Raw genomic sequence first — 17,003 nt, 5'->3', positions numbered from 1 at the left:
TGCTGCGGGTGCAGGTGTCAAAAGCCACCCTGCTTTTGGGAACGGTGTGAATGCCTTGGACGAATACGATACAGCACAAACACTCTCTCCTCATTTATCAGTATTTTGACTGCCGAATGTCTGTGTCAGTCTATACCATGCTGAGAGGAACCAATTTTTGTCTCTTTAAGCTAGATTTAGAAGCAGCTTCTCTGCCTCTGTGAAAGTGAGAATATAGACTGAATTTAAACATTTTGTTGATAGATTTTTGAATGTGTGAAACAGGGGAATGTAATGTATTAAAGTTATTATTAGTTTGGGTTTTTTTAATACTGTGTGTTGGGTTATATTTCAGTTATCTGCACTTTCTGTTGACTGCCAGTCTTTGGTCCAGGCCCTTCAGGAACTGCCTCTGCATCTGAGGTTGAATGTGGCTGCTGAACTTGTGCAGGTAATGCTGTGAATTTTCACAAGAAAATGCAAACATTTTGAGTGAAACAATCTATGCAAGAATAATTACTGTAAACTTGGTCTTCAAACGTAAGTAGAATGCTATTTGAGAAGTTAATACATCTCTGGAGAGTGGCATGTCAAACGGCATGTAATGCAGCATACCCGTCCAGCAGCACTTTTAAACAAAATGCTTCCATGTGCAGCACATCAGATTTGAAGCCAGGGATCAGAGTGTTTGACACGGAATGATGGCACGGTTTGTGTCTTTGCTTCTGTTGTTAGCTGCTGTTAAAAGCTTGCACCGAAATTTTGAAAGTGCTTTCACATTCTTTCCTCCTATTCATTCGAATTGTGATTTACTCTTCTCCATAGCTAATATCAACATACCTGTCTATTCCACGAGTCAAACTTATGCCTGGGTTAGAACAGGTAGAACTGACAGTCAAGCAGGTGAAGAAAATGTCATTTATGCTCTAGTCGGGAAAAAAAAAAGCAAGAAAATATTAGGAAAAAATGTTTCTTCAGACCGTAAAAAAGAAAATGTTCATGTAAGGGCAAAAGTACCACTGAGACTTAAATTCTTAAAAAGAAATCCATCTGCTCAACCAAGGGAAGAGAAACCTGACCCTTACAGCAGAAATTTGATTTCTGTTTGGAGTTGCACAAAGTGCTTCTGTGACTGACTCAGCTGTGCTCTTTCTTAAGGGAGCTCAAATGTATCTGCAGTTGTGATGTCTAAGGGAATCTGCCACTAAATGTTACTAAATGTCGTGTCGTTCTGACCGGTGATGTGGTCTTCGGCTGTCCTGCGCTGTTGTTAGTGCCAGGGCATCCTGATAAAAGCAGAATCTGTGTTCCACGGTTAAACGATGAGTTGCCATTTCTTCTGTGTGATAATATTTTGTAATTCACTTTCACTTTTTAAAATACACGGTTGATTACTATAACTTTTGCTACATGATTTCAGTGACCCGCAGTATGGTTTGCTTTCACGACAAATTTTGGAGGGAAGGCCGAAGATGGGGCAATGTTTCTAGCCAAATTCTGACTTCAATCATTCCAAAATTCAGAGTATTGATGGGATTTCACTGCAGAGGAATTACAGAAAAGTAACTCTTGAGGGAGTACTTGTGAGACGAGGGAACTTGCTGATTCAGCATACAATCTCATATTCCATAATAAGGGATAAAAGGAGTTTGTATTTTGCAGTTGCTTCTGTAAAAGTATCATCCAGATAACCTCAGTTCACTTTTACATCTGAATTCAATTCTGCTGAAATTCATGGTACCTTCTTAAGTAAGTGCTCAAATGTAGGAAGCATGAATTACAATTCGAATTAGAATTAGTAAACATGGAGTTAACAGTTAGTTACAAAGACTCAAGACCTCTCCTGTACTCTTATCAACTCTCATCTACAGGCATCAACACCCGTAGAGCTCCCACAAATGAAATCCCAAATTACTGAAGACAGCAAGAGGAGAGAGCTGCTGTTCCGACAGCCTCCGGCTCCCAGTCCATCAGTGTCGGTCTCCCATCCCACTGGTGATTCTGTTGCTCCATCAGAGACTGCAAGTAAAAATGGTCCTAGGGCAAGTACAGCTGAAGCATTTCAAAGAGCCCATCCACTATCGAAGCAAGAGACCGACCATTTGGATGAAGAACTAGATCTTCTCCTAAATCTAGATGCTCCTGTTGATACAGAAAACAGACCTGTGTCAGGTGCGCTATCCTACAACACATCAACCGAGAAATTGGATTGCAAGGAAAACGGTAAGGTGTCTCTTCTCCCCAGCGTGCCCTCATTTGATTTCTATTGCTCTCTTTTGGTGATGTTTTTGAAGTCTTGAGTAGTCAAACAAACAGTACTGCTGCCATCGTCATCTCCATCATGACGCATTTCATTTATCTGGGGCTGCGTCCTGACCCATTTGTCCCTTTTCAAGTTTAACTAACTAACTCCCCACTGAACAAAAGTTTCACCAGTGCCAGTTCAGTTGAAGCATCAAGAGAAATTCTTCTGCAGAACAGCACTGGTGTTACAATTCAGCAAAATTTTAAATTAGAAAAAATTAATGTACTGCTAGAGATAGATTGCAGTGAGAGGAAGATAAAATAAAGTTCCTATGTAACATTATCAACCCTTAGTGTAGTGCCGATAGCATACAGAAGGACTGAGAGCTGTTTCTGACGGCTTGTTATAAATGCTATTTTCAAACTTCAGAGGCATTGATTTTACAAAATTAAGTTTAGTGTGGAAACAAAATGTATCCCAAATTTTCAGATTTCCTTTTGTTTGCCTTCCTAGAAGTTACATTGCTGTTTGTTTGTTAGTTTTGCTAGAGAAGGTTTGCTCCTGCTCTCTAGTCCACAATGCTGTAAAAGAATGTTTAGCATTTCTGGCTGTGTATGATTTTCTTGCTATCTTAAAAATTAAGTCGGAGATGGTTGACCACGTAAGATGTCACCACAAGCAATACAGCAAGCCTTCCTAGTGAAGACAATCTCGAGGTGTTCTTTCATTTCAGTGGCACGTCGCGCTTTCCACTCCAAAGCGCAGCGTAAATCCCTTATGAGAACAGTGCTGTCAGAATGTGGAGCCTTACCAGGCTGTAATAATCGTGCAGGGCGATCTGCTGTTGTGGCCTCCTGCTCCTCTCCTACATGGGAGTAAACTCTGCCTGGGACAGGACCGTGACCAGGTTGCAGTGGGGGCAGCACACATAATCCGTCTCCTTTGAAACAGAGGGACGCCACGCTGGTCTGGATGAGTTTATTAAGCTGCTGATTTTTATTGTTGCTACTAGTTTTGGAATGTGACTCGCTGTTCCTCAAGAAACAGAGATTGTGTTTAAGTAAAGTAGAGTGGGTTGTGCATTGAAAAGCAAAATGATCCAGCACAAAGAGCTGGTATGGAATTGTTCACAGATTTTTCACTCTGTTCTTTTCTAGACTCTGTAAAACTAGATATCCCTGAAGAGAAGAGTACAGCATCACAGCAACAGCAAAGTACAGCGAAGAATGTTACCGAGGAGGAGCTTGAAGACTGGCTGGACAGCATGATTTCCTGAAGCTCACATTTTCTTATGTGAATAATTGAATATAGCAAACGTTAAAGACAAAGTGCAACCTTTCAGTGGGTTCAGTATGCCAAATTCATGGGGTTCCGCTGGCACCTAAAATTCCCGTGTGACCAGAATTCCTTTAGATGTGATTGAAAATTGTCTAAGAAGATCATTCTTAGAATGATCTAAAATGAGTAAGGAAATTAGGATTGTCTCTGCTAAACATGCAGGCTACAGCACACTAAGAGAACAGTGATTTCAGCTTATACCTGCTCTGTGTAGTCCTTAAAATAAATCTCTGAATGAACAATGAATCCGTGTGTTTTCAGTCACCATCCTCGTGCCACATCTCCACATTGTAGAAGGAGAAAAAGACAACAGCAAAGATGATATTTGGTTTATAATACTTTATTGCAGTGGGCACTTTTTATTAAAGAAAAAAAAAAGCATAATCCTAGCAGCTTCTACTTGCAGGTGACCATAGAGCATCGTGTTATTCTGGCCTAAGATTCAGGTTGTATTCGTTTTGATACAGTGTATGTCTTTGAACAGCAGCATCTATTAAGCTGTTATTGAAGGTAGTATATAAACAAACTTCAAGTGCAATTTCATAAAGAAAGACAGAAAAGCAATACAGTTAATGGGTCTGTTCCTCTAGAACACTAACAAATAAAAAGTTTGCATAGCTATGTCTACAGAGGTTTTAAGGCACTTCATGTTTCAAGGTCAACGAAGTGTTTGAAAATGTTTTCTTTTTAACTGCTTAAAGCTTTTCAAGCTGTATCGTAATACATTCACTAGCAAATACTGGGGGGAGAAACCGGACAGCAGTTCCTTAAAATATTTTTTTCTGAGGCATGGCCTCTGATGTTCAAGTTCTTGAATGTCAAATGTTGTGCAGTTAAGACACCTTTTAGCCCTTTCAGCTGTACTGCCAAACACTAGGTTACTGATGCGGTTAAAAAGTTGTTATGATTTCGGACCGTGTTTGAACGGGAAGGCTCAAGTTAATCTGGCGTAGTTTTCTCTTTTCTAATTAAAATTCCAACAATAGACTGTTTGGTACGTGGTAGGTACAAAAAGCCTGTGAAATAGTGTCAGATTTTATGTATGTCTTGAAGTTTAAAGACACGGAAAGTAAATACAAGCTGTGAAATTACACCAAGAAAAGAAAAGGGGATTTGAATACTGGAGCTTTAACAGTTCACGAATAAATACTTTCTTTTGTGACATTAGCCAAGCTGATCCTCATACTGTTTCCGGAAGCAGTCCCCTGCTGGGAAAAAATCCCAACATCTTTCTTGGTACATCTTCCACACAAAGGACTCCTGAAAATGAGAGGGAGTGTTTATTTTAGCAGACACCTTGCAGCTAATGCTTTAGATCAACTGTAACAGTAACCAGGCATTACCACGGAGCAGAACTGTAAAGACATCGACACACCGATCGTAGCGCAAGAACACTTGTGACAGTCTCGTTCTGTACTTTTCCTGATTCGTTACTAATGAAACTTAAGCACTATTAGAAAAACTGAGTAAGTGTAAATTTTAAATTAATCAATCAATCAGCCTCGTTATGTCAGAGCAAACCTGTACACACGTTGTGTATCTAAAATGTGGTTTTGTCATCTTGGAAACCACAGCAGTGTAAGGTACTGCTGCAGTGTTTGCAGTAACAGCTTCTTATTTGAGGTAAGATACGAGTAAATCCTATTTATTGTCTTAGTTATTTGCATTTAGGACCTAACAACACTACACACCCATACAGATAGCCATATCCCTATCTGTACGTACAGATACAGGGATCTAGACGATAAATACAGTAGCTTAACTACTTAATCTTTGGGGAATTAACTACTAATGGTCTATTTCAAGGTTCCATGTCAGAGCTAAGAGATTACGAGTAGCTGACTTCTGACACGAGTTCAGTGCTGGGTACAATAGCACACGGCTGCAGCAACCCCCACCCCCATTTTTTTCACTCTCAGAAGACTCTCGGGAGGGTGGCATCATCTCCACCTGGCGGTGCGCAGCTACAGCCTGGAGACGGTAAAAACATTGAAAGGTAATCTATCTGTCTCAAGAAAAAGTATTCTATTTGTTGCTCACCTGGCCAGTATGCTCCGTTTCATCCTTGTTAATGAGATACATCAAAAAGAACCTGAAACAAGCACATGAGGCAGGTATTAATGCCGAAAATAGAACACCTCTGCCTCACCTCTCCTGGCCTGGGCTATGTGCGGGAGACAGACGTACCAACCAGCAAAGCAATGATACTGCTAAAGTGCTGGTGTGAAGGGAGAAAAGTCTATCTTGCAGCTCTTCCTCGGTGGAAGTGCTAACAGATGTAATAGCTGCAGAAGTGGAAAAACGCGGTTTAGCGTCTTCTTCCCTTCAGTGCGAGGAGCAATACCTGCCTGAGGCATATGCCACCTCCTGTACGCATATGCTCCAGCTTCTCACCTTGGAAAGTTAGAGCTGCACCGAGATTTCCAAACGCTCCTGCCATACAGCTCATAAGCTGAGCCCGTCTCGGATACCTCTGCTCACTCAGAAGCAGAGCACTTGAACTAATTGGGAAGGCTGTGGAGTACGAACAATCTGTTTGTACGTGACACAGGTCTTAGTTGGCCGCTTTTGACGCAGTGCTTTTGAAATTAAACATGGTATGTGCTTTCACTGTAAAGAAAGGGACGTATACTGAGTAACATTTGTCTAACTAAAGGACAACCTGGGTAGAAGGAGTGTTCACTATATAGTCTAATAATAAGGAAATGGCCATTTTTAATTTACCGTGAATTCCAGGTTCTCAAGTATACCAATTAAGCGAATCAGTACAGAGGTAGAAAAGCTTTGAGGCTGTAAACTGATAAAAACTACGGCTGGCAATGGAAATTTGCCTCACAAAGGTAATGGCCGTTGCTCTTGCAGTGTCAGTTGCTATGCAAGGAATAATGCTGCTTCCACCCCAGGATTTAATTGGTTTAAACTAAAACCGTTCAGATGCACTATTCCAAAGTCAGACTTTTATAAAAGACCCCAGCAGTTCAGCTCCTTTGGTCCTGCTGACGCGGTGCTCGTATGATTATCATTGTTGTAAGAGTAATTAATGCCACCAAATTAACTTTTGTAATAACCTCTTTCATCTTCTCAAAGTAGAATATCACGGTCTTGGGAGTCTGGGCAATAGTCTAAACACAAACAACTCCTGATGGCTTCGAGGTTTCAGAAAGCTACATTATCACTAAAGACCTAAAGGATCAGACTTGGATGTTATTTTTTTTTTTGTAGCTTATTTTTCAGGAATCTTCCAGACATGCTTGTTTTTGTTTTGTTTTAATGTTTGAGTTTGGGTTTTCTTTTTTGTCAAAGTGAGGCTAATTTTCAGGGCTCTTATCAATGTCACCAACCCCCCCGAAGTCACAATCAAAACTTCCAAATTAAAGCAACTTATTAAACTGTTACTTCCTTTCATTCGACATATCTGGGATCCTTCCAGAGCAATAGGGAATCAGTGTGCCGTCAGGTCTCCCTCCACTTGCTCATGTGTAAGGTGAGCCCTTGGAAGATAACCAGCAGTGTGTAGCAGAGGAGGGGAGACCAAAAAGGAGCGGAGGTATTCCTCAGTTCTACAGGATTCTGCCTTAGGAGTGTCCGCAATGCATGAACCAAAGTTGCTCTGGAGCTGAAAGGTCTCTTTATCGTAATTCCAGCAGTAAAATATACTTACAGATAGTTTGCCAAGTTGTGTTCTTGCAAAGTATGCGTTTCAAAGCCATGTGGAGTTGTGTCGAAATAGTCATTGCCGATTCCACAAATAAAACATTTGGTCTGGAAACACAGTTGTGGTTACAAATTAATTTTAAGTCGGAGACATTAGTTTGAGTAACTGGTAACAATCTAGATGACTAAGAGAAATGAAATACGTAGTGCCTTACTCGTACCTCCATATCTTCTCTCACTTGTTCTTGCTGGTCTCTTAACTCACCAAAAGCATCGATAATGAGACCTGTTTCAAAAGGAAAAGCAGCAACGATTAGCAACCTCCAGATTTCACAGGACGGCTGTCGGACATCCTCCACCGCCTTTGGAGTGTAGCCTGCTTATGTCTGGGTCAAACCGTTGAAGCGACACTCTAGCCAGACATCTAACTCTTGTTTACACCGCATGCCTAGCAGTAAGAATTCCTCTTACATAGAAGTATGATCTTGAGAGGGGAAAGGCTTTTCTGAACTTACATTTTGGTCAGTTTAAGCTTCCAAAATCTCATCTCTTTTGTTCCCATGAAAGAATTTAATTTTCCTTCTGCTTCTCACAGAACTCTTGTATCCCGACTTTTGTTCAACAAAGATGACTCTGCTCCCACAGGCCCTTCAGCCAGTTTGTGATGCTCTTCACATTTGAAGTATTATTTCTCCATTTCCAAAATACTAAGAATAGAGTTGGGTCAATTTGGGGACTGTGACATTCACCATTTTTCCTCAGTATAGATGTGTTCGTTACATGTTTTTCTTTGCCACCAGAACGCCATAAAGCACTCTTTTTCCTAACAGCCTTAGGTCAGTTCATAGAATGAGTGTTGCAGACTCCCACTCATTGAAGAGAGGTCTCATTCTGTGTTGACCGCAACTGCAAACCAATTAGATCTGCACATCATCCTCTAAAGAAACGAGGAAATGGGTATGTGGCCATGGTGACTTTCTCCACGTCATTTACCTTTTCTAGAGGGAAAGTCTCCATCTCCCAGCCAGCTGTGCTGGTTCCAAACTAAAGGTGTGAAGAGTGTCCACAGCAAGGCTCTCCAAGGAGAAGTGGTTATTATAGGAAGAACAGTGATCCTGCACACGCTGCATCATTGCTGGATGGTTGTCAAAGTGTTCATAAACACCGTGACTCACGTGAGTTACGTTTCTTGTGCTTTGCCCTTGTGTAGTACTTGGGACAGTGCGTTTTTTATGAATTAAGTATAAAATTGTTACTTTCAGAATTAATTTTTTTATCAGCTTAGAAATAAGCACAGCAATACTAACTGCACCTCGGTTCCAGTTTAAACACATTGCAGAACTTCAATAAATTCTAACAGTCTTGACTAAGGTAAGCGACAGTACCTTGAATAATGGCCAGTAGGATAACAATGACAAAGAAGAAAAATGTGATGTCAAAGACAATTCGATACATTTCATAAGGGTCTCCAGCAGGATCCTCAATTTCATCTCCAATGCCACCACCAGCTCTTACACCCACATACATGTGGAACAGGTAACACTAAAAAAAAAAAAAAAAAAAAAGGGAAAATTGTAGATACATTTACCACGAATGATTCTGTTTGGGTCTTTTCCCCCCTCTTTTTAAAATAACTGTGCTCTGGTAATTCTCTTCACAAATTATAGTAACAAAGGACACATAATGTCATTCCTCATGTGTCACATGCACTGCACCAAAAACCTGTTATTGTCTTAACTCGTGGGATCACATCTTCAAGTACCGTCCTGACAGGGGTAGTCAGCATCAGCTGTTACCCTCTCCTCACTCCCTTCTTTGTGGTCATTACTCAACTATATTCTACCCCTTATATTAATTCCTAAGGTTGTAGCTTGCTCTGAGTAAGAAAAGGACATCTTTTAAAGTCTTGTAATGACGTTTAGAAACATTAGCAAATATTGCCATAGAATAAATAGTGACATATTCACAACTGGCAGATGTAGCCGTGTTCAGGTGGTTTCTCAATAATTTTATTTTGTCATACTAGATGTCGGATTTAGTATATTGTAGATTATTTATGATCTGGGACCAGTTTCACCGTACTGGAAAATGTAACTTGGAATTGATTTACCTCACTTGGCAGAGTGGTGTAAAATGTAATATATTTCATTATTCCAATCACTCCTACATCTATTTTACGACCAGACCGTTGTATCCAGCTTGCAGACCGGTTAAATAATACTGCCGGGGCAGTTTTCCCCATTGCTATCATTTGCACATCTGACTTGCACTGAGTGTTTGAAAGAAAGTTCAAGAACTTTCTTACTTAATGACTAAATTACTAATTGGGAGCGGTTTGGAGCAGGCTTTTATAACTAGTGCTAGTAACATCATCTACTCCCTATAGCCTAAATAAGGCTCGGAAGACCTCGCACACCTGCAGACATTGGGAACGAACAGGGTTTATTTCTGCCGCAACAACACAGCTTCTTGTAGCAGTTTGTCATGACAATTCTCCCATATGCGTTAAGGGTTTGCCGTCTCCACATGTGAAGGAGTGGCAGCAAATCATACACCACGGTATTTAGGAGAAAAATCCAGAACATACTCCTACACTGGTGAGCGTCACCTATTTACTGCTGAGTTTAGACCGCTGGAGAATGCGGAGGGAATTTCAAGACCATTCACATTGTCAAAATAACATATAGCAGGGAGAAGAGAACCCTGGATTTAACAACAAAAACATCCCTCCTTGCTTATCATTTTATCTTAAGTATCCATTGAAAAATTCAGGATGAAATTTGAAGCGTCCTAGTGATGTTTTTAGTTACCGTCATCATGTCATCACATTTCATGTCTGGTTCATCTTCATCTTCACTTTTGTTGTAGAATTTGCGGAAGAAGTTGAACGCCACCACAGTGTAAAGATACACAACTACAGCGAGGAGTCCTACAGTGAGCACAAGCTGTGTGTGGAGACATGACAGGAAAGGAGGTTTCAATTTCACTCTGTCAGAAGCGATACCCTAGCTCAGTGTATTGACTGAAGTATTGAAAATGTATCCTCCTGTACCTTGCCCAATCAGGAAAATAAAGATAATAGTTATGATAGCTTTGGGGTCTCCCTATTGCTGGGGTCAACCTGCTCTCACCCAAAAATCAAAGGGAAAAACATTACGAAAGAAACTGAAGTTGTTTCCATCTTTCTGAGCTGGATGTGTACGTATATATATCACTGTAGGAACATTTCCACTATTTAATGTGAAATTTAAATTCCAGTAGCTTGAAAAGTTAGATATACAGAGAAATTTAAACCCTTTTAGTGAATTTGATAAACAATTTCAACTGAGACTTATTTATCATAGTCTATTTTCTGTCCTAAAGCTGGTTAGCAAAGCCATCGATCGAGTGGATAGAAAATTATGTAGGTAACCAAAGAGTAAGGAATTTCCATGTCCTGCTTTTAAGCACATCAAATCCTGAAAAATGCTGAAACTGTTCAGTGGGTAATGAGACTAGATTGTATTGTTTGTTGGAGTTGGCACTGGAAGATGCAGCTCTGGAGAGGGGTTACCAACGGCAACATATTTTTAAAAGTGCCACAGTTGGTGTTACTCTTTTAAAAGAAACGTAAGAGTACTGAACAACGAGCTGATCGTCTAAAGCCCAGGGGGGTATTCCGATGCCTCTTGTGAAACGTTACGCGGTTTAAGATGTTCTGACACGTCTTAACAGGGCGTAAGAGCGTGCTTAGAATCCATGTTACCACATTTGAGAGGGAATGGAGTGTGTACGTTTGAAAGTGAGTTTGGGGGAAGCTGTGTCAGGTTCCTCACATGTCAGTTAAAAGGTGTCTTGCTGGAGAACTTGTTTTTGTCAGAATGCTCGCTAGGGACAGAGCCTTTAGAGGACACGGAATGACTCCCTGGGGATGTTTAAACAATTAGCTTTGGCAGCAGAGTTTCTTGATCTGATCTTTGTGTGACAAATATAAATATATTCCACGGTGCAGTATGCCCACACCTCTAAGCACGTTTTTGGTAGCTAAGTATTGACATTTCAGTGCCCAGATCATTGTTACTGCTGTGGCTAAGGGGAGGTTGTGAATTCTTGCTAGTTATCACTAATCCCGTCATCCCTGCGCATAGCGAAGGAGCTGGTTAGGTCATAGTTCGCGTTCTTTTTTTTTTTTTTTTTTTCTAAAATTAAGCGTTTTTCTGTTGTGTACAAAACTTCTTTAGCTAATCAGCAGAAGACACAATGGGAGCTACTCTAATCCAATCATGATCAAAATTGATTGCATTCCACTTTTTTTTTTTTTTTTTTTTTTTTTCTAAAATTAAGCGTTTTTCTGTTGTGTACAAAACTTCTTTAGCTAATCAGCAGAAGACACAATGGGAGCTACTCTAATCCAATCATGATCAAAATTGATTGCATTCCACTAGTTCTTAGTTACCACAAGATTTTTCCCAGTACCATTACAAATCACGTTCATTTTCAAGCCTTTGCGTGTAGCACTCACCTGTTTGCCGTTGTGAGTGACTGAAGACAGAATGGTTCGCAGCGTCTTGAAACCCATAGCAATATCCAGCAGATGAGCAGCAAAGAAGAAGTTGTTGTAGTGCCCAAGGATAGACATAGTTGTGTACCAAGCTAAGTACAAAAAGGACTGCAGAGGAAGAGAAGAGGCAGAACGTGAGCAGGTGCCAATGAGCCTCACTGGATCCAGAATGTAGCTTTTTCTTCTAGGCACTCCCTCCAGTTGTGAAATAAAGTAACACACTCATCATCTGCCTTGAATCGCGGTCTGAAGGTGATGCTTCTATCTTACACGGTCAGAAAGACTTACTCCGTCTCTTACAGTCTCCACCGTTCCTTTAAGGAGTGTTTATTGATTAGTTATGCTAATGAGGCCTCTGCTTTGACATCCTTGACTGCAGTCTTCAGCATGTCTGTTATTAAGATCCAAATCCCCTACCTTAAAACTGTTTTGGCTGGGGAGCTTGTACACAGTACTTTAACTTTTAATACTGATTCTAGAGGAAGGAAAATGCTTTGTATTATTCTTGAGAGCCTTTACTGTGTTGAAGTCTCAGACCACGTCAGCCAGGACACCTGGAAAACCTACAGCACATAATACAACTTAATCTTGTGACAAGCAGCGAAGCTGAAGCCACTGTGACATGAAAGCTCTTGTTGAAGAACAATGGCTCAGCGTGCTTCTAGTGCACAATGAATTTATACGTCTTCACCTTGGCCTTCTTGGTGGTTTGGGAATGCTAAAGAGGATGCAAAAGGATTCACAAAAATAAGGTATTTTAATATAAGCGTGGTTGTTTCAAAGGAGACGGTGTGAAAGAAAAGCATTAACTAGCCATGTCAAACAGATGATTCCAGAATAAAAATAACTTTGGGTGGGCTGTGCTTGATTGTAGAACACCACCTTTGGTTGCTAGATTGATTTCTACAAAATGAAATGAACGTAGCATTAACTTCCAAAATGCTGACATTGTATGAATGGTGCAGGAGGTGCATATTGCCTATTAAAATAAAAAGAAAATTCTACCATAAATTAAAGCAATTTGCTACAACAAGAGGCAGGGAAAACTATTTTAAAGTGGCTCTGTAATGCAATGTTATTTTCTGTATGTTTGTTTGTTTAAAATAAAAGCAGATGGCAGAATCCAATCATGTTGGTAGATACAATCATGTTTAAAGCAAAGCATATTCTTCTAGGCTAACGTACTCACATTATCAGTGAAAACAACGCCGAGCTTCCAAATGTGGTACTTCGTATCAATGGAGCTTAACCTAGGAAATACATAATTTTTGCAATGCATCAGTGTTAAATTAAGCATTGAATTCTGCCAGTATAAACAACAAACTGGGTTTGGCACTTCACACTGGCTACTGAAGGCGGTGATATACGTTAGCTGTTTATTTTTTCGGTGAGGTAGGTGCTTCATTTTCTCCGAGTATTCATTAAGCTGAGCACCCAGTTTCTAAACCATTAAAAGTGGTGGAACAATCTCAGTAGGAGTGCTACTGCTGCGTTCCAGACTGGCAAAAGCCAAAACGTGTGTTGGAAGTAGTGAACTGTGGGACTTGGCACGAGATGAGTGTTCTGTCTAGTGTAAAATGTTGCCAAGATTACCAAAGAAAGGTACGGCTGTCTGCGAGATTCTGAGTATTTTATTAGTCCTCAGATGACATGTGAACGGATGTGCCTCAAGTATTGAGGAAAGCAAACTCTTGTAGCAGCACAAGTCATTTGGGACTTGGGTACTTCCAAATTCTCATCTCCAGTGATGGGTCAAGTCAGGAAAACAGCTCTGATTTTTTCTAGATACCTGGCATCCAGATATGTCTTATCCATACTTCTCCTGTCCTTTGGTTTATAAACTAATGCTGTTGCAACACCTAAAGAACTTTTAAATGCTGCCTTGATTATTGTTGAAAATAAAAGAGTGCCCAACCATGTCAGTCAGCGTCAACTTGTTGATTTTTTCTTACTTTCATCACACAAGTGTCTTCGAAAAAACAAAATGCTTTTTTATTTTCTGCACTAAGACGACTTCTCCGTTTGAGTTTTCCATACTGAGGAAAACATCACTCCAGTTTCAGCAGAAAACACATTTTTATCTGTGATTGCAAAGTTACGCCAACCCGTACTTTCTCTGTGAAGCTCAGAAGTCATACCATGATACAAGAGACGCCTCTTCAGGTTCGCTCTCTTCCACTGGGCTAAAATCGAGGGCGCTTTTGTCCAAACCCAGCAGTTCTGCTATGCGCTCTGCTCCGTACAAGTCTCCGTACTTGTTAATAACCTAAAAATTAAAGAAGAGAAGCTTTTGCTCAAAGACCTCGGTGACACTCGCTGTACTTTAAGCCAGTAGTTGTCAGAAATTAAAAAAAAAAAAAAAAAAATCTTTCACAATTAACACTATTAGAACAGTCAGAACTCTCAGGAAGCCAGGCAGGAAGAGCATAAAAAAGAGAAATAGAAGCATTAAAGGCTATTATCTGAAAGCTTATGTATAATTTGCTGTCATTTAAGCTGGCATGTTTTTCTTTTTTTAGGGGAATGAGGGGGCTTGGTATCCTAAAGATGACAATGACTGTAAATTAGACCTGTGTGCCTGATCGACAGCACAAAGTTATTTTGAACGCCTGAGACTAGGAAGGAAACCACAGCCTTCTGTCGCCCTCCCTCCTCCCACCCACACTGCAGCTGCCTGCTCACCACGAGACGTTCACCACAACAATGACTTCCATAAACCACATTTCAGCTCTCAATTATTTGTATATTTATGTGTACAGAAGTACATTAGACATAGATATCCTAATTAACTGAACAGTAGATCATTGCTGTGACCAACATAATGGAAATATAAAAAGCCTACCTTCCGTTTTACAAATTTGTCCCAGTAATTATTAGGAAAGGACCTACAATAAGATAAGGCAAAGATATATCAAGTTATTTAACTTGTGAGGGGAAAGAAGAAAAAAAAAGAAAAGAAAAAAAAGAAAAGAAAATAGTGTGTTCCCAGACACTGCAGATTCTGGTACAACTTCGTTCCCTCTCACGCTGCATTTCGAATGGTGAGAACCATTTCTCTTCACATGGCCAACAGCTGTTATAATTATAATTTGCTGCAATATCATCCCCCCTCCCCTTTTCTTTTTTACATCCATAAATATGATTGGGTACAAAAGGAGGGCAGGCTAAATATTGTCACCCTAATGAGCCTAACAACCCTATTAATTGCAGGGTACTCGCTGTAATATCAGTCACCTCCGAAATAAATACTTTATTGCTCCTAGGCATAAAATCAATACAGATGATGATTTTCATCAAAAATCACTACCAGCTCCCGTTTTCGCCAAGTGATCTTTGTGATTTTCTGGGATTCTGTAAATAATTTTTATTTCTATGTTGACAAACTGTCCACTGCTTCCCAAGTGTTCAGCCTCTATTTGAAATAGAATGCAGTGAAGATAAAAATTATTTATTCTACAAGACTGTCTTATTGAATAAATAATTTTTATCTTCACTGCATTCTATTTCAAATAGAGGCTGAACACTTGGGAAGCAGTGGACAGTTTGTCAACATAGAAATAAAAATTATTTACAGAATCCCAGAAAATCACAAAGATCACTTGGCGAAAACGGGAGCTGGTAGTGATCTTGTTCTCAGGTGTATCGTGTTGTTGTTACTGGGCTCGACACTCCAGAACAAGACAAGGCAAAACCACTTCTCGTGCTGAAGCGGCAGGGCGGTTCAGCCACCGAGAGCTTGGCATTATCTGCCTCTGAGCAGGCAGGCCCACGCTGCTAACTAGAAGAAAAGCTATTGTGTAGACAAACGAGAAAGGAATGACGCAGTAAATCCTCGACACTGAAGAGGTGTCAGGGTAGCTCTTATTAAAAATTCTCTGCTTTTTTTGAGAGTAGCGAGCAACCTTCAACCAGTTTTATCCCGGCGAGATCTTACAACAGACACAAGGAAACATGCAAGGTTTGACCTGAGGAAAAACCAGAGTGTTCTCTCTTACGAGTGAGATCTCCCTGCTCTGCAACTTGAACATAAAAAATACTGTTCTTGAAGTGCCATATGAACACCAGTGCCCAGGAATTCCTCATCCTCATTCTGGTCTTACTGTATGGTATGTCGGTTTTGAAAAGATGCCCATTAGCAGCAACCACTGCGGCATTTAAAGTTTTTCTCTCCCCAATTCCGGGATGTAACACTGAGTTGAGCAAATACGCAGGACGGTGAAAAAGAAAAAATAACTGCTGAAACTGAAGGACAGTACTGAAAAATAAAGCAAGGGTGAACATCAAAAGGAGCTTGCTGGGATGTGAGGCAAACTAACAGCAAGTGCTGGGTTTTTACATTTTTCTGAACGAAGTCCTGAATGCGGTTTCTGCAGGGAAGGGCAAACGGTTCCAGCAACTCAGACCGTGTATTCTGGTCCAACGCTCTACATTACTGCTTCCCCTGATTCCTCAGACTTTAAAGCCAGCGATGTCTCTAATGTAGCCAGCCTGTGCCTAGCTCTTCTACCACAAACACCTAATGGTGCTGCGTTTATCAGGGTACCGCTCTGGCCCTTTTAGTTACTTTTTTTCACTTACTGAAAACCCATTTCACTACGTACACAGCACTGCGCACCCTCCAGCAGTGGTTAGTGGGATGAAATAATACCCGCGCTACACCTCGAGAGTCCGTTCCCCCCGGAGAAGATTAGTCTGCTGAAATGAGCCTTCAATCTTTTATTATTGCACTTCAGTAGATAGTACAACGTGTTGAGAACAGGCTGTGCAGCGTGTTGGTTGGGATAAAGCGACAATGTATCCCAGTAGTCCCTGCTTGTTTTTTGCTGAGGATAAACTTACTGGGTGTCTAGATAACTTGTTATCATTAGTTACAGAAACAGGTAGGAGATTAAGCAAGCTCTCTAGCATTAATAGTATGTGCTAGTCTGCGTTTCTAACCAATTAAGGAAAATTCTTAAAATTCACGTGCAGGAAAACAAGCCAAGAATTTGCAATATTTTAGAAATTGTGATTTTAATGAAAGTATTAAGCGCACTATTTATAATGTACAAAAACTCTGTATGGCTGGTAAGATAAATATTTGGGCTACTTGGCAGCACATTATTACTCCAATGCATTTCGTTGATTATTTTTGCTGTCTCCTTTTTATCAAATACTTATGCCTGAACACGCAGGCCACAACTACTTGGTGACTTGTAAATAACTTTGTTCTTTTCCAGCTTTCTGTAACTGTCCTTAATTATGATA

General features: G+C 40.4%; 2 protein-coding genes across 2 annotated transcripts in view; one reads left to right on the top strand and one right to left on the bottom strand.

Annotated features, from left to right (window-relative positions):
• AVEN (apoptosis, caspase activation inhibitor) overlaps positions 1-3,500 on the top strand; it is a 7,413-nt gene extending 3,913 nt beyond the window's left edge. Inside the window, exons 3-5 of the mRNA XM_010138311.1 lie at positions 335-430; positions 1,851-2,202; positions 3,382-3,500. Of these exons, the coding sequence (XP_010136613.1) occupies positions 335-430; positions 1,851-2,202; positions 3,382-3,500 (567 nt within the window). The remainder of the gene's footprint in view (positions 1-334; positions 431-1,850; positions 2,203-3,381) is intronic.
• A 1,226-nt stretch (positions 3,501-4,726) lies between these two features.
• LOC104495350 (ryanodine receptor 3-like) overlaps positions 4,727-17,003 on the bottom strand; it is a 14,949-nt gene continuing 2,672 nt past the window's right edge. Inside the window, exons 4-13 of the mRNA XM_010138310.1 lie at positions 14,599-14,641; positions 13,895-14,022; positions 12,946-13,006; positions 11,718-11,864; positions 10,027-10,161; positions 8,602-8,758; positions 7,438-7,502; positions 7,224-7,324; positions 5,603-5,654; positions 4,727-4,822 (exon numbers count right to left, since the gene is read on the bottom strand). Coding sequence (XP_010136612.1) covers positions 4,727-4,822; positions 5,603-5,654; positions 7,224-7,324; positions 7,438-7,502; positions 8,602-8,758; positions 10,027-10,161; positions 11,718-11,864; positions 12,946-13,006; positions 13,895-14,022; positions 14,599-14,641 — 985 coding nt within the window. The remainder of the gene's footprint in view (positions 4,823-5,602; positions 5,655-7,223; positions 7,325-7,437; positions 7,503-8,601; positions 8,759-10,026; positions 10,162-11,717; positions 11,865-12,945; positions 13,007-13,894; positions 14,023-14,598; positions 14,642-17,003) is intronic.

Source organism: Buceros rhinoceros, unplaced genomic scaffold (assembly GCF_000710305.1).
Source record: "Buceros rhinoceros silvestris isolate BGI_N320 unplaced genomic scaffold, ASM71030v1 scaffold2696, whole genome shotgun sequence".
Taxonomy (NCBI): domain Eukaryota; kingdom Metazoa; phylum Chordata; class Aves; order Bucerotiformes; family Bucerotidae; genus Buceros; species Buceros rhinoceros.
The sequence above is the reverse complement of the archived record's forward strand: the minus strand, read 5'-3'. Positions and strand labels throughout refer to the sequence as shown.